The following is a 23551-nucleotide window of genomic DNA, read 5'->3' as shown; positions in this document are numbered from 1 at the left end:
TTTGGGTCATGTGCACTATGAAGCCAGGTGTACACGTCCTGGCTTCATACTGAAGTAGTGCGCATGACTGAAACTACAAGGTCATGCGCACTGAGCCGAAATCTCCCATTGAACGCGATGGCGGCGGAGAAGTGAGTGAGATCATCCTGTGATACTGCGTATTCATTAGCATGTTAGCACGCCCATAGGGACGTACTAACATGCTAATGGAGCCGATTGGCTGGGGAACGAACGCCCATGAGACTAGTGCCCTCGCTCATTAGCATACGGTAAAACATCTTTAGAAATACTTTTTCTAAAGATCTCTTTATCTATGCTAGTGTACACAGGGACAGTTAGGCAGTGAATAGCAATATGTACCCAGAACTGCTCGTGGCTCTGGGTGCATATTGCACCTGACAGGTTCCCTTTAACAAATTCTATTAAAATGTAACTTTTTTTTTTTCATTACCCTATGCAGGGCCTGGCATGGGAGCACCTCTGTTGTCGGTGGCCATAGTTGCTCGTACAGTCGCTCAGCTGTGGAAGAAGCCACTTCTTGGTGTGAATCATTGCATTGGGCACATTGAAATGGGGCGTTTGATAACAGGAGCCATAAATCCCACTGTGCTGTATGTCAGTGGAGGCAATACACAGGTAAGTAATAAAAGTGATTAATGCACAATGAAAATAAAAAATACGCTCACTTCATGGTAGAAAATTATTTATTAAATGCACAAGTTACTGTTTCCTCACCATAGAAGACCCATCTTAAATTTTCCAAAGACAAGACATTTTTCATGTAATGTTGTATAGTGGTGATTCAGATGATTGCCCTTCCATGAAACACATAGAAGTCTCCAGTCTGCAATAAGGGATGACAATAAGGCACATAGACAGGGGTAGGTGACTATTATTATCCTTTACCAAAAGGAATGTGGCCAAATGCATATATAGATTAAGTTAGACTCTTTGCAGTCCTGATTTTATTTATTTTTTCTTCTTTTTGAGATATGTTAGGAAGTGTCTGGTCAGGTATAATGGGTCTGACATATTACAAAAGAGTGCCAATATGGCTTCCATTCAGCTGTTGTATGACGGTATACTTTATTTCATTTTATAGTGGGAGTCAGTAAGACATATATGTATCTCAGAGGCATATATACGAGCATTTATTAGAAAACTAAACATAAGTAAAAAAAAAAATCAGGATTGTAGCTAAGGGAACATAAACGGCTGCATCGTTTCCAGTTAGTAGCTTCTTCCACTTTGCTATGAAATCAGCACCAAATCTAACAGTGTGCGCTACATATACAGTGGCATGTAAAAGTTTGGACACCCCTGGTCAAAATTCCTGTTATTGTGAATAGATAAGCAAGTTGAAGGTGAAGTGATCTTTAAAAGGCATAAATTAGAGATTATTGATATATTTCCTTTGTATTTTACGCAAAGACCATAAATAAAAAAAAAATCATCTTTTAAATTTGAAAAATTTAAAAATTGACACACATGATTATGGGCCAATTGAAAAGTTTGTGCACCCTTGGAGATTTGTGTGGTCTGATAACTTTAACCAAGGTTTCAGACCTTAATTAGCCTGTTTTAGGTTATGGCTTGTTCACTATCATTGTTAGGAAAGGCCAGGTGATGCAAATTTCACAGCTTTATTAAAAACCCAGCCTCTGCTAAGCTTGTGCCAAAAAAGAGCAGGCATGGGCTCTTCTAAGCAGCTGCCTAGCACTCTGAAAATGGTGGAGGCCCACAAAGCAGGAGAAGGCTATAAGATAGCAAAGCGATTTCAAGTTGTCCCTTTCCTCAGTTCAATATGTAATTAAGAAATGGCAGTTAACAGGAACAGTGGAAGTCAAGATAATGTCTGGAAGACCAAGCAAAATTTCATTGAGAGCTGTTAGTAGGATTGCTAGAGAGGCAAATCAGAATCCCCACTTAACTGCTAGAGACCTTCAGGAAGATTTAGCAGACTCTGGAGTTGTGGTACATTGTTCTACTGTTCAGAGACACCTGCACAAATATGGCCTTCATGGAAGAGTCATCAGAAGAAAACCTGTCCTGCATCCTCACTATAAAATTCAGCATCTGAAGTATACAAAAGAACATCTACACAAGCCTGGTGCATTTTAGAAACCAGTCTTGTGGACCGATATTAAGTTCAAATTGAACTCTTTGGACGCTATGATAAAAGTATGTGTTTAGAAAAAATTGCACAGAATTTCAGGAAAAGAACATATCGACAACCTTTAACCCCTTAACGACCTTGGACGTACTGAGTACGTCATGGTAACATGGTGCTAAACTACCCATGACGTACTCAGTACGTCATGGCGAAATCGCGGTCCCGGAGCCCCGGGGAGTGAAATTTATTTACTTAAACGGTAGATTCGGGAAGGAGGGGACCTCTGCCTGACCTCAGGAGGGGTGGTGCCTCCTCCCCGAACCTACAGAGGCTGTGATTGGCTGACGAACGCCGCTCAGCCAATTACAGCCACTGTAATGTTCCAGCCATTGAAAATGGCTGGAACATTGAAATCCAGCCCTGATCAGTGCTGCTGTAGCACTGGCCATTGGCTGGAGCTGGGTGATCGATGCTTCACCCGCCCCCAGCTCTGATTGGAGAGACCGGTCTTGTGACCGCTCTCTCCAATCAATATGGATCTGCGGCCTGTGATCGTCCCTAGAAGCCGAGGAGAGCGGTAAGTTGTTGTCCCCGCCCCTGTCCCCGATCGCCCCGCCGCTCGCCCCTGTCCCCGATCGCCCCGCCGCTGCTCCCGCTTCACCGCTGTCCCCGCCGCTGCTCCCGCTTCACCGCCGCTGTCTCCGAACGCCCCGCCGCTGCTGCCGCTTCACCGCCGTCCCCGCCGCCATGCTCCCGATCCACCGCCGTCCCCGCCGCCATGCTCCCGCTGCACCGCTGTCTCCGCCGCCATGCTCCCGCTGCACCGCTGTCCCCGCCGCCGCTCCCGATCCACCGCCGTCCCCGCCGCCATGCTCCCCGCTGCACCGCTGTCTCCGCCGCCATGCTCCCGCTGCACCGCCGTCCCCACCGCCATGCTCCCGCTGCACCGCTGTCCCCGCCGCCGCTCCCGATCCACCGCCGTCCCCGCCGCCATGCTCCCGCTGCACCGCTGTCTCCGCTGCCATGCTCCCGCTGCAACCGCTGTCCCCGCCGCCGCTCCCGATCCACCGCCGTCCCCGCCGCCATGCTCCCGCTGCACCGCTGTCTCCGCCGCCATGCTCCCGCTCCACCGCCGTCCCCGCCGCCGCTCCCGATCCACCGCCGTCCCCGCCGCCATGCTCCCGCTCCACCGCTGTCCCCGCCGCCGCTCCCGATCCACCGCCGTCCCCGCCGCCATGCTCGCCACTGTCCCCGCCGCCGTCGCACCCACCTTTTTCAGCCGCTGCTGCCCCCGATCTTCGGCGGCGGCCGCCGCCGCCTCCTTCATCGGCTGCCCCTTCTCCATCGCCACACCACCTATCCCTCCATGTGCTGCAAGCCACCGTCCCCCCATAATTCCAATCAATTTTACTGTGAAATGGCGCTCCTTCTCTTCTGAGCCCCGCCGTACGCCCAAACAATTGATTTCCACCACATATGAGGTATCGTCGTACTCAGGAGAAATTGCACAATACATTTTAAGAATAAAATATTTTCACGGCTGAACATTACAAACGTTTGTGAAGCCTCTAGGGGTTCAAAGTGCTCACTAAACAGCTAGATAAATTCCATGAGGGGTCTAGTTTCCAAAATGGGGTCAATTGTGGGGGAGCTCCATTGTTTAGGCACTTCAGGGGGGTCTCCAAATGAAACATGGCGTCCGCTAATAATTCCAACCAATTTTGCTGTGAAATGGCGCTCCTTGCCTTCCGAGTCCTGCTGTGCGCCCAAACATTTGATTTCCACCACATATGGGGTATCTGCGTACTCAGGAGAAAATGCACCATAAATTTTATGGTGCATTTTTTCCTGATATCCTTGTGATAAAAAAAAGCTACCTGGTTGAAGCAACAGTTTTGTGGTAAAAAAATTTTTTTTTCTTTTCACGGCTCAACGTTATAAACTTCTGTGAAGCCCCCAGGGGTTCAAAGTGCACATCAAACATCTAGAAAAAATATTTGAGGGCTCTAGTTTCCAAAATGGGGTCATTTGTGGGGGAGCTCCATTGTTTAGGCACCTCGGGGAGTCTTCAAACCCGACATGGCGTCCGCTAATGAGTGCAGCTAATTTTGCACTCAAAAATTCAAATGGCGCTCCTTGCCTTCCGAGTCCTGCTGTGTGCCCAAACATTTGATTACCACCACATATGGGGTATCTGCGCACTCAGGATAAAATGCACGATACATTTTATGATGCATTTTTCCTGATACCCTTGTGAAAATACTAATTTTTATGGCTAAAGTAACATTTTTGTGTTAAAGTAAAATTTTCATTTTTTCGTCTACATGGCTTTGGTTGCTGTGAAGCTCCTAAAGGGTTAATAAACTTCTTGGATGTGGTTTTGAGCAGAGTGAGGGGTGCAGATTTTAGAATTGGGTCACTTTTGGGTATTTTCTGTCGCCTAGGTTTCTCAAATCACTCCAAATGTGATGTGGTACCTAAAAAATGTTTTTTTGTAAATTTTGTTGGAAAAATGAGAAATTGGTGATGAACTTTGAACCCTTCTAACTTCCTAACGGAAATTTTTTTTTTTTCAAAAATTGCGCTGGTGTAAAGTAGACATGTGGGAAATGTTATTTAGTAACTTTTTTGTGTGACATATCTCTCAGATTTATGGGCATAAAATTTCAAATTTTGAAAATTGCAAAATTTTCAAAATTTTCGCTAAATTTCCGAAATTTTCACAAATAAACGCAAAACATATCGGCCTAAATTTACCACTGACATGAAGTACAATATGTCACGAAAAAACAATCTCAGAATCGCCAGGATCCGTTGAAGTGTTCCAGAGTTATAACCTGTCAAAGTGACACTGGTCAGAATTGCAAAAAATGGCCGGGTCTTTAAGGTGAAAACAGGCTGGGGGCTGAAGGGGTTAAGTATGGGGGTGGATCAATAATGCTTTGGGATTGTGTTGCAGCCAGTGTCACGGGGAACATTTCATAGGTAGAGGGAAGAATGGGTTCAATGAAATTTCAACAAATTCTTGATGCAAACATACCATCATCTGTAAAAAAAAAAGCTGAAGTTGAAAAGATGATTGTTTCTACAAATGAATAATGATCCTAAACTCACATCAAAATCCACAATAGACTACATCAAAAGGCGCAAGCTGAATGTTTTACAATGGCCCTCAGTCCCCTGATCTGAATATCATTGAAAATCTGTGGCTAGACCTCAGAAGAGCCGTGCATGCAAGATGACCCAGGAATCTCACAGAACTGGAAGACTTTTCCAAGGAAGAATGGGTGAAAATTCCTCAAACAAGAAATTGAAAGACTCTTGTTTGGCTACAAGAAAAAACGTTTACAAGCTGTGATACTTGCCAAACAGGTGTGCTTCTAGGCACTAGCCATGCAGGGTGCCCAAACTTTTGCATCGGCCCATTTTCCATTTTTAGTTTTTAAAAAGTAAAAGATTAATTTTTGTTTTGCCTAACTACACAGGAAATGTGTCATCTTTTATTTTATGCCTTTTAGAGATCATTTCATGTTCAACTTAACTGGTGACAATATATGTCACTGTACACTGCCCAACAATTACAATCCCTGTCAGTCTGATGTCCGCCGGTATATCACTAGCTGTCAGGTTTTTTCATTAGGCTAGAATCATAGTCAAACTAAGGGCAGGGGAGGTTTATTTGGGCTTAGCAGGACTGAAACTTGTATTTTCTGTATTTCCTATTGTTATTAACTTTTTTTTTTTGTGTCATAAAGCATAAGGAGAACTTGTATTTCATTGTTTAATTTAGCGTGTATATGTGCTGCAGAATAGGAATTCTTAATATAAAGTAAGGCATCTGTCATTGTCTTCTGATGCATAGGTCATTGCTTATTCAGAACGCAGATACCGGATATTTGGGGAGACAATAGACATTGCTGTAGGAAACTGTCTAGACCGCTTTGCCAGGGTTTTAAAGGTAGGAGATTCTCTACATTTTAAAAAAAAAAAATGTCATGTAAAACCAAAACAATAGTAAAAAGAAAAAAAATTGTATTCTGAGTACATTTCTAAACACCCTCAACTTTTCTAACTATAGAACATTAAAATGGATATCACCTTAAACTGAGAGTTAAGGCCCCTTTACACACTGAAACTTTCTAGCGATCCCACCAGCGATCCCAACCTGGCCAGGATCGCTACAAAGTCTCTGGTGAGCTGTCAAACAGGCAAACTTGGCCAACGACGCAACAGCGATCCGGACCTGCAGAACGACCTCGCTAGTCATTGGGGACGTTGTAAAGCAGCTTTTTGAAAGGCAAGTCGCTAACGAAGTCGCTGTAAAGTCCCCTTTACACACTAAAACTTTGCTGCACAGCGGGAAACAAAGGACCAAAGAATGGTCCTGAACGATTTGTAGCGATCAGCAACTTCACAGCAGGGGCCAGGTCGCTGATGTGTTTCACACACTGCAATGTCGCTGGGGAGGTCGCTATAACGTCACAAAACCGGTGACGTTACAGCGATGTCGTTTGCGATGTTGCAGTGTGTAAAGCCACCTTAAGGCTATGTGCGCACAGTGCGTTTTTTGCGGCGTTTTTGCGCGTTTTTCGGGTGCGATTTTGGCCTCAAAACTGCAGGACTTTGCTTCCCCAGCAAAGTCTGAGTTTTCATTTTTGCTATCCGCACACATCTGTTTTTTTACCTGCGTTTTTGAGTTAAAAAAAAAAATGGACATGTCAGTTCTTTCCTGCGTTTTTCTGCGTTTTCCCCCCATGCAATGCATTGGAAAAACGCAGCAAAACGCAGAGATCAAAAACGCAGCAAAACGCACCAAATCGCGGCAAAAACGCATGCGTTTTTTGATGCATTTTTTCGACGCAGGTGCGTTTTTGTGCGTTTTTAGCGGCCAAAAAACGCAGTGTCAAAAAGACGCAGTGTGCGAACCTAGCCTAACCCTTCCGAAAACGTTTTTCAGAGAGGTGCCTGTGAATGTGTACATTTGGATACTCCCCTGCTGTGGCCTGACAATAGCTGGCAACATATGGTATAGGTTATTTACAGATCACAGCAGTCATGCAGCATTCAGAAAGACTGTGTGAGTAGCCTCTTCTTACATCAGCAGGCAGGGAAGATCGGTGCACATCTCAGCTAATATCTACAACTGACATGTGTGCCCGCCAGGCATGAGCAGAATCGTGTTCCGCCCGTGCCTTTTAACCCCTTAAATGGCGCTGTCAATATGTGACCGTGCCATTATAAAAGCAATCGCGCTATAACTTTACTCACAAGGCCTCCACTGGTAGTCACATGACGTGATCACGTGGATCCGGTGGTTGTCATGGTAGCACAGGGTCATGTGATGACTCCTGTGCTCACATGACTAAGGTCCTGTAAACAAACAGCTGAGAACTGGCTGTTACAAGAGATGATCGTTTTTACCGGTCTGAGCGATTCTGCTCTGATCGGGAGACATGAACAAGCGATCAGACTGTTGATTGTTATAGCCCCCTAGGGGGACTAGTAAAATTAAAAGTTTAAAAAAAAAGTTTTGAAAAATTAACAAAAAACCTTAAAAGTTCAAATCACCCCCCCATTGAAAATTAAAGGGCTAAAAAAATATTCACACATTTGGTATCGCCGCTCCGATCTATCAAAATATAAAATTAATTAATCTGATTGGTAAATGGTGTAGCGGCAAAAAAATTCCAAACACCAAAATTACGTTTTTTGGTTGCCACAGATTTTGCGCAAAATACAATAGCAGGCAATCAAAATGTAGCATCTGTGCAAAAATGGTACTGTTAAAACGTCAGCTCGAGACACAAAAAAATAAGCCATCACTGAGCCTCAGATCCCAAAAAATGAGAACGCTATGAGTCACGGAAAATGGTGCAAAACGTACGCCACTTTTTTCGAACAAACTTCAGATTTTTTTAACCCCTTAGATAAACGTAAACCTATACATGTTTGGTGTCTATGAGCTCACACCTTCCTCTGGCTTCACACTGACACATCAGTTTTACCATATAGGGAACACCGTGAATAAAATATCTCAAAAACAATTGTGCAATCACTTTTTTTTTTTTGCAATTTTTCTGCACTTTGAATTTTTTTGCCGTTTTCCAGTACACTATATGGTAAAACTCATGGTTGCATTTAAAAGTACAGCTCGTTCCGCAAAAACAAGCCCTCATATGACCATATTGACTGAAAAATAAAAAAGTTACGTGTCTCGGAAGAAGAATGGCGAAAAAAACTGCGCAAAATCGGCCGGTCGTGAAGGAGTTAAAAAAAACAGAATTTGGGATTGTGTGGAATGAGGAATTTTTTTAACCTTTTACTGACATATTACGTACAGTTATGATATGTCAGCTTCCAGACTTTGATTCAGCCTCAAAAACAGACTGCATCTCTGCCAGTAGAGGATGGCTGTGTTATTTAACCATCATCTGCCTCCAACGGATGCACGTAGAGCAGAGCAACATCCTCGGCTGTTAAGCTATTAAATGCCAATGTCAATCTGTGACAGCGGCACTTACAGCACACTGACAGGAGGCTGCGCACAGTTCTATCAGTGCATCGGCGCTCACTCAACATGATCGCAGGTCTCCGAAGCGTTGCCGTGACAGACAGTCGTCTGCTGAAGTCTCCCCCCCCCCCCCCATACCTGTCATAATGGTATGGCTGTGGCTGGTGTTCATAGGAGACCGTTATTTTGCTATACACAGCAAAACCGTGGTTCAAGTCCCATTAGAGAACTAACAAATATAATAAAAATTAAAATTTGTTTTTATAAATATGGAAAACAAAATAATAATAAAGAAATTTAAGTTTCTCAAATTCTAATCTCCCCATTTTCCCCAAATAAAAATTTAAGAAATACTTTTTAAAATAAATACACATGATATCACTACATTCATAAAAGTCTGATGTATCAAAATACAAAATTCATCCTATCAATAAATGGCATAAACATAAAAAAAAGCAAAACTATAGAGTTGCAGTTTTCCGCTCACTGCAGCTGCGCAACAGAATGTATATATACATTTTATATATAAGAGGCCGTAAAAACATTGTATCTACCCCAGAATGGTATCGATAGGAACATCGTCTCTGAGCAAAAAATAAGCCCTCACACAGCTCCAGCTCCCAGATATATAAAATGGTGATACAAGCAACATTTTTTTTTTAATTTTATACATTGTTTAATTATTTATTTTACAATTTTCTGTTTTTGTTTTTTTTTGGGTTTTTTTTTTGCCACTGATATAAAACAAAAATTATGTATGTTTGGTGTTTCCCTAATGGCACTGACCTGAAGAGTCATATTTTCAGGTAATTTTTACCGCAAAATGAACAATGTAAACTCTTCCCCCACCCAAAAAAAAAAAATTTGCAGAATTGTGCTTTTTCCACCAGTCCTCCATACTTGGATTTTTTTTTCTACTTTCCAGTACAATTAAATGGGTAGCATCATTCAAAAGCACAACTCGTCCTACAAAAAACAAGCCCTCACGTGGTTATGTCGACAGAAAAATAAAAAAACCTATGGCTCTCAGAACAAGGGGAGGAAAAAACAAAAGTGCAATAATGGAAATTGGCTGTTGCGGCAACAGAATCAAATGAACTTTTTTTTTTTATGTTTGTCAAAATAATATTTCTTTGTCGCTCCATTGGGAGACCCAGACAATTGGGTGTATAGCTTCTGCCTCCGGAGGCCACACAAAGTATTACACTTGAAAAAAGTGTAACCCCTCCCCTCTGCCTATACACCCTCCCGTGCATCACGGGCTCCTCAGTTTTAAGCTTTGTGTGGAAGGAGGCACACATCCACTCATGCTCCCATTTTAGTCAGCAGCAGCTGCTGATTTTATCGGTTGGAAGAAAAGAGGGCCCCCACAGGACCCCCGGCATGCTCCCTTCTCACCCCACTAAGTCGGCGGTGCTGTTAAGGTTGAGGTACCCATTGCGGGTACAGAGGCTGGAGCCACATGCCGTTTTCCTTCACCATCCCTTAGAGGCTCTGGGAGAAGTGGGATCCTAACCGGTCATCCATTCACTGGGACCGGGCTCCCTCCGCAGCCCCTGTGGGAATCTGCCGGACAGGAGTCTTTGTATCCTCAGGGACAGGGCCCTGCATCTAAAGGTACTCTGTGTCCCCCTGGGGACGGTGCATGGAGCGCTTGTTTCACAGACGCTGCAGCAGCTGCTGGTTTTGTGACGACCGGGACTTCCGCGCCGACCGCGCCTGTTTGTCGGCCGCGGTATTAAATTTAGTCCCCGGCTTCATTGCGGCCTAGTACCATAACTCCCGCCCCCGGGCCTGCCAGTCAGGGGTAAGGGCGGGACGGTCGACCTGACGTCGGCAGTGAGGGCTGGAGCATACTTTAGGTTTCCTCCCCCCCCCCTCACTGATCACTGTGGGGCACCAGATTCCCGCACTTTACTAGTTGCCGCCCACGGCTCCCTCCTCCCCTGAGAGCTCCGGCAGCCATTTTTACACATTCTGCCGGTGGAGGATTTCAGGAACGAGCTCTGCAGCTCTGGGAGAACTAAGGCAGGGAATCTGGTGGACACACACCGCTTTGGGCGGTCGGTAAGCCACACCGGTCACCCGGTGCTGGTCCCCCTAGGGTGCCGGAGTATATATATATATATTTGTATATATTTTCTCTGTTCGGCCGGGTTGTTTTGCTTTTGGCTATATACCCTCAGTGATCACTCTCCTAGGAGACAACAGCATGTCGTCCACAAGGAGCAAGGGCGCTAAGGCAAAGGGTTTTTTTGCAACCTGTACCTCTTGTGCGGCTATGTTACCTGCAGGTTCCAGCCTCACTGTGAGCAATGCTCGACCCCTGTTGCATTTGCTCAGCCGGAGCCTCGGTCACTAGTGGGCCCCTCGGCTCAGGCAGACCCTCCTGCTCCCCCTGTCCAGGCGGCAGGGACAGAGTTTGCAGTTTTTGCTGAGAAACTCTCTGAGTCGCTTTCACAATCCATGGCTCAGTCTATGGACAAATGGTCTGCCAAGCTACTAGAAGCCTTGCAGTCCAGACCGGTCCTTACACAGGCCCCGGGCACTGTTGAATCATCGCCTCCAGGCCCCTCTCGGTCTGCGCCGCAGCGTGCTCCCGGGGTGGCCCCTAGGTCTCACGTGGAGGACTCCGGCACGGACCACAGTCCCAGACCGGTTAAGCGGGCTCGCTGGGAATCTTTCCCGACTTCCTCACGCTGCTCGGGGTCTCAGCTTGAGGACTCTCTGTAGGATGAGGCGGACGTCGCAGCTCAGGGCTCTGACCCTGACGTCGCTCTCAATCTTGATACACCTGAAGGGGACGCCATAGTAAATGACCTTATAGCGTCCATCAACCAGGTGCTAGATCTTTCTCCCCCAACTCCACCTATAGAGGAGTCGGCTTCGCAGCAGGAGAAACACCAGTTTAGGTTTCCCAAACGTACACGGAGTGCGTTTTTCGATCACTCTAACTTCAGAGATGCTGTCCAGAAGCACAGAGCTTTTCCGGACAAACGCTTTACTAAGCGCCTTAATGACACACGTTACCCCTTCCCCTCTGACGTAGTTAAGGGTTGGGCTCAATGTCCCAAGGTGGATCCTCCAGTCTCTAGACTGGCGGCTAGATCTGTAGTATCAGTGGCAGATGGCTCATCGCTCAAGGATGCCACTGACAGGCAGATAGAGCTCCTGGTGAAATCCATCTATGAAGCCACAGGCGCGTCTTTTGCCCCGGCCTTTGCAGCCGTGTGGGCACTCCAAGCTATCTCAGCTTGTCTGTCTGAGATTAATGCGGTCACACGTACCTCTGCTCCGCAAGTTGCGTCTTTGACTTCTCAGGCGTCGGCTTTTTCGTCCTACGCCATGAACGCCGTCCTGGACTCTGCTAGCCGTACAGCGGTAGCATCCGCTAATTCGGTGGCAGTCCGCAGGGCCATGTGGCTACGCGAATGGAAGGCAGACTCTGCTTCCAAGAAGTTCTTAACCGGTTTGCCGTTTTCTGGCGACCGATTGTTTGGCGAACGATTGGATGAAATTATTAAGGAATCCAAGGGAAAGGACTCGTCCTTACCCCAGTCCAAACCGAAGAGACCTCAGCAACGGAAAATACAACCGAGGTTTCGGTCCTTTCGGCCCTCAGCCAAGTCCCAATCCTCCCCGTCCAACAGGCCAGAGAAGGGCCAGAGGAACTCTTATGCGTGGCGGTCTAAGTCACGCCCCCAAAAAAACCGCCGGAGGCACTGCCTCCAAGGCGGCCTCCTCATGACTTTCGGCCTCCCCGAACCGCATCCTCGGTCGGTGGCAGGCTCTCCCGCTTTTGCGACGCCTGGTGGCCACATGTCCAAGACCGATGGGTGAGAGACATTCTGTCTCACGGTTACAAGATAGAGTTCAGCTCTCGTCCTCCGTCTCGTTTCTTCAGAACATCTCCGTCTCCATCTCGGGCCGGCGCACTTTTTCAGGCTGTGGGCGTTCTGAAGTCAGAAGGAGTGGTGATTCCCGTTCCCCCTCAGGAACATGGTCACGGCTTCTACTCCAACTTGTTCGTGGTGCCAAAGAAGGACGGATCATTCCGTCCCGTTCTGGACCTCAAACTGCTCAACAGGCATGTGAGCACCAGAAGGTTTCGGATGGAATCTCTCCGCTCGGTCATCGCTTCGATGTCACAAGGAGACTTCCTAGCATCAATCGACATCAAGGATGCTTATCTCCATGTGCCGATCGCACCCGAGCATCAACGCTTCCTGCGTTTCGCCATCGGGGACGAACACCTTCAGTTCGTGGCACTGCCTTTCGGCCTGGCGACAGCCCCACGGGTCTTCACCAAGGTCATGGCATCCGTTGTGGCGGTCCTGCACTCTCAGGGCCACTCGGTGATCCCTTACTTAGACGATCTCCTAGTCAGGGCACCCTCCCGGGTGGCGTGTCAACACAGCCTGACCGTTGCTCTGGAGACTCTCCAGCGGTTCGGGTGGATCATCAACTTCCCAAAGTCCAAGTTGACACCGACCCAATCACTGACTTACCTCGGGATGGAGTTTCATACTCACTCAGCGGTAGTCAAGCTACCGCTGGACAAACAGCTTTCGCTGCAGACAGGGGTGCAATCTCTTCTTCGGGGTCGGTCACACCCCTTGAGGCGCCTCATGCACTTCCTGGGGAAGATGGTGGCAGCAATGGAGGCAGTGCCCTTCGCGCAGTTCCATCTGCGCTCACTCCAATGGGACATTCTCCGCAAATGGGACAGGAGGTCGACGTCCCTCGACAGGAACGTCTCTCTTTCCCTTGCAGCCAAAACCTCTCTTCAGTGGTGGCTTCTTCCCACTTCTCTATCGCAGGGAAAATCCTTCCTGCCCCCATCCTGGGCTGTGGTCACGACGGACGCGAGCCTGTCAGGGTGGGGAGCGGTTTTTTCTCCACCACAGGGCTCAGGGAACCTGGACTCCGATAGAGTCTTCCCTTCAGATCAATGTTCTGGAGAGGTCTCTTCACCCAGACGTGTTTCGAGAGATCTGTCGCCGCTGGGGAACGCCGGACATCGATCTCATGGCGTCACGGCACAACAACAAGGTCCCGGCCTTCATGGCACGTTCTCAAGATCACAGAGCTCTGGCGGCGGACGCGTTAGTTCAGGATTGGTCGCAGTTTCGACTCCCTTATGTGTTTCCTCCTCTGGCGATGTTGCCCAGAGTGTTACGCAAGATCAGATCCGACTGTCGTCGCGCCATTCTCGTCGCTCCAGATTGGCCGAGGTGGTCGTGGTATCCGGATCTGTGGCATCTCACGGTGGGTCAGCCGTGGGCACTTCCAGACCGCTCAGACCTGCTGTCACAAGGGCCGTTTTTCCATCTGAATTCTGCGGCCCTCAACCTGACTGTGTGGCCATTGAGTCCTGGCTCCTAGCGTCGTCGGGTTTATCGCAGGATGTCATTGCCACTATGAGACAAGCCAGGAAACCAACGTCCGCCAAGATCTATTACAGGTCGTGGCGGATCTTCTTGTCCTGGTGCTCTGATAGGGGTTTTACTCCCTGGCCTTTTGCCTTACCCATTTTTCTTTCATTCCTTCAATCCGGAATGGACAAGGGTTTGTCACTCGGCTCTCTCAAGGGACAAGTATCGGCGCTCTCAGTATTTTTTCAAAAGCGCCTGGCAAGGCTTCCGCAGGTCCGCACGTTCCTGCAGGGAGTTTGCCACATAGTTCCACCCTACATGCGTCCGCTGGAACCCTGGGGCCTTAACAGGGTGTTAATGGCTCTTCAAAAACCACCTTTCGAGCCGCTGAGGGATGTCTCTTTATCACGTCTTTCGCAGAAGGTGGCTTTTCTTTTGGCAATTACCTCACTCCGAAGAGTGTCGGAGCTTGCAGCGCTGTCATGCAAATCCCCTTTCCTGGTTTTTCACCAGGATAAGGTGGTTCTGCGTCCTATCCCGGAGTTTCTCCCTAAGGTGGTATCTCCTTTTCATCTCAATCAGGATATCTCCTTACCGTCTTTTTGACCTCATCCAGTTCACCAGTGTGAAAAGGATTTGCATTCATTAGATCTAGTGAGAGCACTCCGGCTCTACGTGTCTCGCACGGCGCCCCTGCGCCGTTCAGATGCGCTCTTTGTCCTGGTCGCTGGCCAGCGTAAGGGTTCGCAAGCTTCCAAGTCAACTTTCTCTCGGTGGATCAAGGAACCGATTCTTGAAGCCTACCGTTCTTCGGGGCTTCCTCTTCCTTCGGGGCTGAAAGCCCATTCTACCTGAGCCGTGGGTGCGTCCTGGGCATTGCGACACCGGGCTACGGCTCAGCAGGTGTGTCAGGCAGCTACCTGGTCTAGTCTGCACACTTTCACGAAACACTATCAGGTGCATACCTATGCTTCGGCAGATGCCAGTCTAGGTAGGCGAGTCCTTCAGGCGGCGGTTGCCCACCTGTAGGAAGGGGTCGTTTTTCGGCTCTCTGCTATTGAGGTATTCTTTTACCCACCCAGGGACTGCTTTTGGACGTCCCAATTGTCTGGGTCTCCCAATGGAGCGACAAAGAAGAAGGGAATTTTGTTTACTTACCGTAAATTCCTTTTCTTCTAGCTCCTATTGGGAGACCCAGCACCCGCCCCTGTGCCCTTCGGGCTGTTTGTTCTTTTGTGTACACATGTTGTTCATGTGGAATTGTTCCTTTGGTTCATGGTCTTCAGTTCTCCGAACATCCTTCGGATTGAATTTACCTTAGACCAATTTATAAGTTTTCTCCTTCCTGCTTTTGCACCAAACTGAGGAGCCCGTGATGCACGGGAGGGTGTATAGGCAGAGGGGAGGGGTTACACTTTTTTTCAAGTGTAATACTTTGTGTGGCCTCCGGAGGCAGAAGCTATACACCCAATTGTCTGGGTCTCCCAATAGGAGCTAGAAGAAAAGGAATTTACGGTAAGTAAACAAAATTCCCTTCATTTATTTGCTATTTATAATAATTCATGTCATATTCCTGGTTTGTTCAAGATATCGAATGATCCCAGCCCTGGCTACAACATTGAGCAAATGGCTAAGAAGTGAGTATGGTGTGCGGTTTACTGTCTGTATATTGTTTTACTATAGTAGTACATCATAAAAATAAAAAGCTAATGCAAGTCTTAATGAAAAAAACACATTTTATCAGTCATCAGATCAAAAGATATATATAATATATATACAGGCAGCTAGACAACATACAGAATCAGATGAAGGGGAATACCAGGATAAAATAAGAGAACCCTGTAATGAAACCTCTAGCCACCAGAGGGCACTATAGGACCAAGATAGCCCAGAGGGGGTTAACTAAGATGTAATCATAGGCTACATGCCCACGCTGCATCTTTTTGTGTTCACAAACTGCAGCCAAAACTGCGCCTTGTCAGAGAGAGCCAGGAAATGTCACAAAAAATACTTGTAATTGTAGGTGCGTTTTTGCTGCGTTTTTGCTGCGTTTTTCATAACCTGCGTTTTTTCTGCGTTTTTGTGACAAATGTTGACAAAAACGCAGGAAGAATGAACATGCTGCATTTTTTTGTCACAAACTTTTGACAAAAAAAACGCTGACAAATAAACTGCAAAGTGCGCATGACAAATCTGACTTCTCATAGACTTTGCTGGGAAGTCAAATGTCAGAAAGTTCTGACAACGAAACTGCAGCCAAAAACGCAGCAAAAAAAGCAGCGTGCGTATGTAGCCTAATGTAGTGATGATTTTTGTTTAAAGCTTTCCCTTTATTTTAGGGGCAAAAAGTTTGTGGAGCTTCCCTACACCGTGAAAGGGATGGATGTGTCCTTCTCTGGTATTCTGTCATATATTGAGGTAAAACATGTTCCCATACTCGTTAAACATAAAAAAATTGGATGTATGCAGATATTCAGTCAAAAGTTTTATTGCACCAGTGGCAGGGACAGACAGAAAAGAGCCCTTGTGCAAGAACAGTATATAGGCTCTTTGCAGGGCAATAGTTGTTTCTATGTCTATGACAGAAGCTGCTTTGTTGCTTTGTAGGTTGTAGTGGGCCCTCTTACCTCTTGGGCCCCTGTGCGGCTGCACAGGCTAACCATTATGTCCGCCCCTAGGTAATAATCTTGTATTAGGAGATACTAAAATGTGTGTAATTCAGAATCATCATGGCTTTATATATATATATATATATATATATATATATATATATATATAATATAAATATTTTTTTTAAATACATTCGTGAAGGAGGGAGTTGGGGAATGTTTTTAAAAAAATATATTTTAGTGGGTTTTAATTTCTCCTTATACTTACCAAGTTAGTAATGGGAGTCCCGTATAGATTCCTCTCCATTGCTAACACCTGGGTTTGATGCCAGTTGTCAATTAACGGCTGACATCAACCCAAAAAAATATTACCCCGATTACCAGCACACCAGGGCAAGAGCCTAGCAAAGCACCAGAATTAGTCTCATGCACCAATTCTGGGGAGGCTGCGGGCTGGCATTTTTAGGCTGGGAAGGGTCAAAGAACCGTGGACTTTCCTATCCTCACAATACCAGCCACCAGCTGTCTGTTTTATCTTTCCTGGTTATGAAAAATATGGGGGACTCCATGCCAATTTTTTTTTTTTTTTTTTTTTTTTTTAAATTCGTCTTATAGTTAAAGCAGGCTAAACACTGTTTAGTGCCACATAAAAGATACTAAAGGCTGGAAGTTTATAATATGTATGGAGGCGGGGACATTTTATAGCTGCAGGATCTCTGTTTTCTATCAATTCTACTTACTTTACTTTGGGTGCTTTTAAAAAAAAAAAAAAACATGCGTCGAAATCACAAAAAACAATTCTGTGTGGGGACACGTTTATAATTTTTAGTCTGTGGGTAGCTCTGCAAACAGGCTCTGTTGGGGCATATAATTGACTCAATTCCCTATCCACACTTGTTTAGGATAATTAATTTTTTTCAATTAATTTTTAATTGAAGGCAATTGTCCTGCTCTTTCCCCCATTTTGCAGTCCCTTAGCCTTATTTTGACCATTTTACAGAACCAAAGTTTGGGTCCTCAATGACTTCGGTTCAGACATACCCGGACATCTATAAGTCAGCTCATCCCTAATTTTAAGTCTGAACGGACAGCCTTGCACAGTGTGAATTGCCCTTTAACTAAATTGCTTTTCTAATATGTTTGTCATGAATTTATTTAAATCTTCCATACCCAATTAAACATGAATTTTTATTTTAATAAAGCCAAATAAATTAACCACTGTCAGACACTTATGGTAAGGCCAGGGCCACACTGGGGACTACTGCGAACCTCGCATGACACTTGGCTCACGCTGGCAGCACAGCAGGAGCCGAGTGTCACTGCGACTGAGGTCCGAAGTTGCGATCGGACCACAGCAGCGGGGGGTGGGCTGGCTCTGAGGAGCGGTTGGCTGATGCTGTGGAGGGGAGGGCCGGCGCTGCGGAGGAGAGGGAGGGATTTAGCTCCCTCTCTCCTCCGTAGCCGGCTATTGCCATTCTCGCCCTGCACTCGCGATACACCGGTGTACTGCGAGTGCAGTGTGATTTTTCTCTCGCCCCATAGACTTGAATGGGTGCAAGAGGAACTAGGATCGCATTCCACCCACCCGCAGCATGCTGCGATTGTTTTCTCGGTCTGATTAGGGCTGAGAAAATAATCGCTCATGGGTGCTGACACACAGGCTAATATTGGTCCGAGTGGAATGCGATGTTTTAGCGCATTCCACTCGCTCCGATTTTCATGCCGTGTGGCTTAGGCCTAGCAATTCTCTCCTTGTAAAGCAAAGGATGAGGCATATTGAATTCCAACATACTCAGTTCTTGGATCTCCTCCCAATAAACATACAGTCGATATAAAAATAAGTCTACACAACCCTGTTAAGTTTTTGTGTCTTGTAAAAAGTCATACCAAGAAGAATCACTTGAAAACTTTTTCCACCTTTAATGTCACCCATAATCTTTTTTTCTTTGTCGCTCCATTGGGAGACCCAGACAATTGGGTGTAAAGCTACTGCCTCCGGAGGCCACACAAAGTATTACACTTTAAAAAGTGTAACCCCTCCCCTCTGCCTATACACCCCCCCGTGCATCACGGGCTCCTCAGTTTTTATGCTTTGTGTTGAAGGAGGCACACATTCACTCATGCTCCCATTTTAGTCAGCAGCAGCTGCTGATTGTATCGGATGGAAGAAAAGAGGGCCCCTAACAGGGCTCCCGGCATGCTCCCTTCTCACCCCACTAAGTCGGCGGTGTTGTTAAGGTTGAGGTATCCATTGCGGGTACACAGGCTGGAGCCACATGCCATTTTCCTTCCCCATCCCTTAGGGGCTCTGGGTGAAGTGGGATCCTATCCGGTCATCCAGGCACTGGGACCGGGCTCCCTCCGCAGCCCCTTTGGGATTCTGACGGACAGGAGACTGAGTATCATCAGGGACAGGGCCCTGCATCTACAGGTACTCTGTGTCCCCTTGGGGACGGTGCATGGAGCACTTTGGCCTCAGACGCTGCAGCGACTGCGGTGTTGGTATGAGACCGGGACTACCGCGCCGACCGCGCCTGCTTGCCGGCCGCGGTTTTAACTTAAGTCCCCGGCTTTTGCGGCCTAGTGCCTTAAACTCCCGCTCCCGGGCCTGCCAGTCAGGGGTAAGGGCGGGACGGTCGGTCTGACGCCGACAGTGAGGGCTGGAGCACACTTAGCTGTCCTCCTCCCCCCTCACTAATCACTCTGGGGCACCAGATTCCCGCACTTTTGTAGTTACGCCCACGGCTCCCTCCTCCCCTGTGAACGCCGACAGCCATGTTTTAAGCACATTCTGCCGGTGGAGGACTTCTGGCTGCAGCTCTGGGAGACCCGAGGCAGGGAATCTGGTGGTCACACACCGCTTGAGCGGTCGGTAAGCCACACCGGTCACCCGGTGCTGGTCCCCCTGGAGTGCCGAACTGTATATATATATATATATATATATAATTTGTATACATTTTCTCGGTTCGGCTGTACTGTTAGCTTGTGGCTATATATCCCTCAGTGATCATTCTCCTGGGAGACAACAGCATGTCGTTCACAAGGAGCAAGGGTGCCAAGACACAGGGTTATTTTGCAACCTGTACTTGTGCGGCTATGCTACCTGCAGGTTCCACCTACCCTCACTGTGAGCAATGCTCGGGCCCTGTGGCACTCGCTCAGCCGGAACCTGGGGCACTGGTGGGACCCTCGGCCCAGGTAGAACCGCCGGCTACCCCTGTACAGGTGGCAGGGACAGAGTTTGCAGTTTTAGCTGAGAAACTCTCTGAGTCACTTTCACAATCCATGGCTCAGTCTATGGACAAATGGTCTGCTAAGATACTAGAAGTCTTGCAGTCCAGACCGGCCCTTACACAGGCCCCGGGCACTGCGGGATCGCCCCCAGGTCCCTCTCGGTCTGCGACGAAGCGTGCTCCTGGGGTGGCCTCTAGTTATTACGTGGAGGACTCCGGCACGGACCGCAGTCCCAGACCGGCTAAGCGGGCTCGCTTAGAATCTTCCCCGACTTCATCACGCTGTTCGGGGTCTCAGCTTGAGGACTCTCTAGAGCAGGGGTCGGGAACCTATGGCTCGCGAGCCAGATATGGCTCTTTTGATGGCCGTATCTGGCTCGCAGACAGGGCTCCTACCTGTCTATGGGAAGGATCAGGGCCGGCGCCAGCACAATTGAGAGCAATGATGAGAGAGTGAGCGGCGCGCTCTCTCTCTTATCATTCTCCCCGCTGTGACTGTCGGCGTTCTTCTGACAGCTCTGCAGCGAGCGCGGTGACGTCATCACTGCGCGCCTGCTGAGAGGTCAGCGAGCGACAGCAATGGACGATGCGCCGAGGAGACCGGATCAGCGGGGGAACGAGTGAGCCGCCCCTCTACTGACACTGGGCTCCCCTGACTCACAGGCCGGCCACTACACAGCGGCACTAGTACACATAGGGGCCCGGCAGCCGCTCTGCGTCTATGTGTAGTGCTGCTGTGTAGTGGCCGGCCTGTGAGTCAGGGGAGCCCAGTGTCAGTAGAGGGGCCCCTGACCTGGAGAGGCCACCAGCCATGTCTGAGCTGCAGGAGTGCTAGTCCTGACCTGCACAGCAGACGGAATCTCCATCCTGCAGGACCTGCGATGACGTCACGCCCATGTGACTGTGTGGGAGGAGACACAGGAGGCCGGGCAGAAAGCAAGAGAACTGAATCCTGAAGGAGATTTGGACACATGACTGGTAATAAGAAAAGAGGGGACATGAGGGGAAAGGAGGCTGCAGGGTGAGGGGCATATGAGGGCTGCAGACTGACAGAAGGATGTGAAGGGGTGCACAGTGTTTGAGAGGGGTAAGTTGGGGTACAGGCAGGGTGTGTGAGATATGGGGGTGTATTGTGTGTGATATGGGGGGTGCAGGCTGTATGGGAAGCAGGGTATGTGACATATGGGGGTGTAGTGTGTGAGATCTGGGGGGTGCAGGCTGTATGGGAAGCAGTGTGTGTGTGTGTGGGATATGGGGGGTGCAGGCCGTATGGGGAGCAGTGTGTGTGTGTGTGATATGGGGGGTGCAGGCTGTATGGGAAGCAGGGTGTGAGAGATATGGGGGTGTAGGCTGTATGGGAAGCAGGGTGTGTGAGATATGGGGGTGTAGTGTGTGTGATATGGGGGTGCAGGCTGTATGGGGAGCAGTGTGTGTGTGTGATATGGGGGGTGCAGGCTGTATGGGGAGCAGTGTGTGTGTGTGATATGGGGGGGTGCAGGCTGTATGGGAAGCAGGGTATGTGACATATGGGGGTGTAGTGTGTGAGATCTGGGGGGTGCAGGCTGTATGGGAAGCAGTGTGTGTGTGTGGGATATGGGGGGTGCAGGCTGTATGGGGAGCAGTGTGTGTGTGTGATATGGGGGGTGCAGGCTGTATGGGGAGCAGTGTGTGTGTGTGATATGGGGGGTGCAGGCTGTATGGGGAGCAGTGTGTGTGTGTGATATGGGGGGTGCAGGCTGTATGGGGAGCAGTGTGTGTGTGTGATATGGGGGGGTGCAGGCTGTATGGTAAGCAGGGTATGTGACATATGGGGGTGTAGTGTGTGAGATCTGGGGGGTGCAGGCTGTATGGGAAGCAGTGTGTGTGTGTGGGATATGGGGGGTGCAGGCTGTATGGGAAGCAGGGTATGTGACATATGGGGGTGTAGTGTGTGAGATCTGGGGGGTGCAGGCTGTATGGGAAGCAGTGTGTGTGTGTGGGATATGGGGGGTGCAGGCTGTATGGGAAGCAGGGTATGTGACATATGGGGGTGTAGTGTGTGAGATCTGGGGGGTGCAGGCTGTATGGGAAGCAGTGTGTGTGTGTGTGTGGGATATGGGGGGTGCAGGTTGTATGGGGAGCAGTGTGTGTGTGTGTGATGTGGGGGGTGCAGGCTGTATGGGAAGCAGGGTGTGTGTGTGGGATATGGGGGGTGCAGGCTGTATGGGAAGCAGGGTGTGTGTGTGGGATATGGGGGGTGCAGGCTGTATGGGAAGCAGGGTGTGTGTGTGGGATATGGGGGGTGCAGGCTGTATGGGAAGCAGGGTGTGTGTGTGGGATATGGGGGGTGCAGGCTGTATGGGAAGCAGGGTGTCTGGGCCACTGACAGATACAATTGCTCCAGCGGTCACTTAGTACACAAAGGAGTGTTCCTCTCTGCTGCACTAAGCCACCGCTGGACCTAAACAATAATTCGCTGTAAAATAATAAAATAGATAATTGACATAACTGACAATGCGTTGTGTGACATGTCCAATATTCCAGCTTCTTTCTTCTGCGAATGCCTCAAAGCTGGCATTCTCTCAACATCAGGTGGGAAGAATGCCAGCTTCCAGTCATGCGCAGGAAAAAGAAGAAGCCAGACTGCTGGACTGATGTCATGCATCGCAAGTTCACAATGTAAGTTATTTATTTGATTTTTTTACTGCTAATTACCATTGTTTCAGTCCAGTTGTGGCTTTATACAGCAGGGAGGAGCATTCCTTGCTGTACTAAGTGAACATTGGAGCGATTGATCTGTCAATGGCCCTTTAAACATATTGTACGGCTCTCGCGGAATTATATTTCAAAATATGTAGCGTTTACGGCTCTCTTAGCCAAAAAGGTTCCTGACCCCTGCTCTAGAGGATGAGGCGGAGGTCGCAGCCCAGGACTCTGACCCTGACGTTGCTCTCAATCTTGAGACACCTGAAGGGGACGCCATAGTAAATGACCTTATAGCGTCCATCAACCAGGTGCTAGATCTTTCTCCCCCAACTCCACCTATAGAGGAGTCGGCCTCACAGCAGGAGAAGCACCAGTTTAGGTTTCCCAAACGTACTCGGAGTGCTTTCTTCGATCACTCTAACTTCAGAGATGCTGTCCAGAAGCACAGGGCTTTCCCGGACAAGCGCTTTACTAAACGCCTTAATGACACACGTTACCCCTTCCCCCCTGACGTAGTTAAGGGTTGGGCTCAATGTCCCAAGGTGGATCCTCCAGTCTCTAGACTGGCGGCTAGATCCGTAGTAGCAGTGGCTGACGGTTCATCGCTCAAGGATGCCACGGACAGGCAGATAGAGCTCCTAATGAAATCCATCTATGAAGCCATAGGCGCGTCCTTTGCCCCAGCCTTTGCAGCAGTGTGGGCACTCCAGGCTATCTCAGCTTGTCTGTCTGAGATTAATGCGGTCACCCGTACCTCTGCTCCGCAAGTAGCGTCTTTGACTTCTCAGGCGTTGGTATTTTCATCCTACGCCATGAAAGCTGTCCTGGACTCGGCTAGCCGTACAGCGGTAGCATCCGCCAATTCGGTGGCAGTCCGCAGGGCCATGTGGCTACGCGAATGGAAGGCAGACTCTGCTTCCAAGAAGTTCTTGACCGGTTTGCCTTTTTCTGGCGACCGATTGTTTGGCGAACAATTGGATGAAATTATTAAGCAATCCAAGGGAAAGGACTCGTCCTTACCCCAG

The 23551-nt window shown here is 48.3% G+C and overlaps 1 protein-coding gene across 2 annotated transcripts in view; it reads left to right on the top strand.

Moving 5' to 3' along the window:
• OSGEP (O-sialoglycoprotein endopeptidase) overlaps positions 1 to 23551 on the top strand; it is a 144635-nt gene that overhangs the window by 59914 nt on the left and 61170 nt on the right. For both annotated transcript variants that reach the window (XM_075319838.1, XM_075319845.1), the window contains exons 4-7: positions 461 to 636; positions 5976 to 6071; positions 15587 to 15636; positions 16339 to 16417. In XM_075319838.1, the coding sequence (XP_075175953.1) occupies positions 461 to 636; positions 5976 to 6071; positions 15587 to 15636; positions 16339 to 16417 (401 nt within the window). The remainder of the gene's footprint in view (positions 1 to 460; positions 637 to 5975; positions 6072 to 15586; positions 15637 to 16338; positions 16418 to 23551) is intronic.

Source organism: Anomaloglossus baeobatrachus, chromosome 1 (genome assembly GCF_048569485.1).
Source record: "Anomaloglossus baeobatrachus isolate aAnoBae1 chromosome 1, aAnoBae1.hap1, whole genome shotgun sequence".
Taxonomy (NCBI): Eukaryota; Metazoa; Chordata; class Amphibia; order Anura; family Aromobatidae; genus Anomaloglossus; species Anomaloglossus baeobatrachus.
Note: the sequence above shows the minus strand (reverse complement) of the source record. Positions and strands in the feature narration are given on the sequence as shown.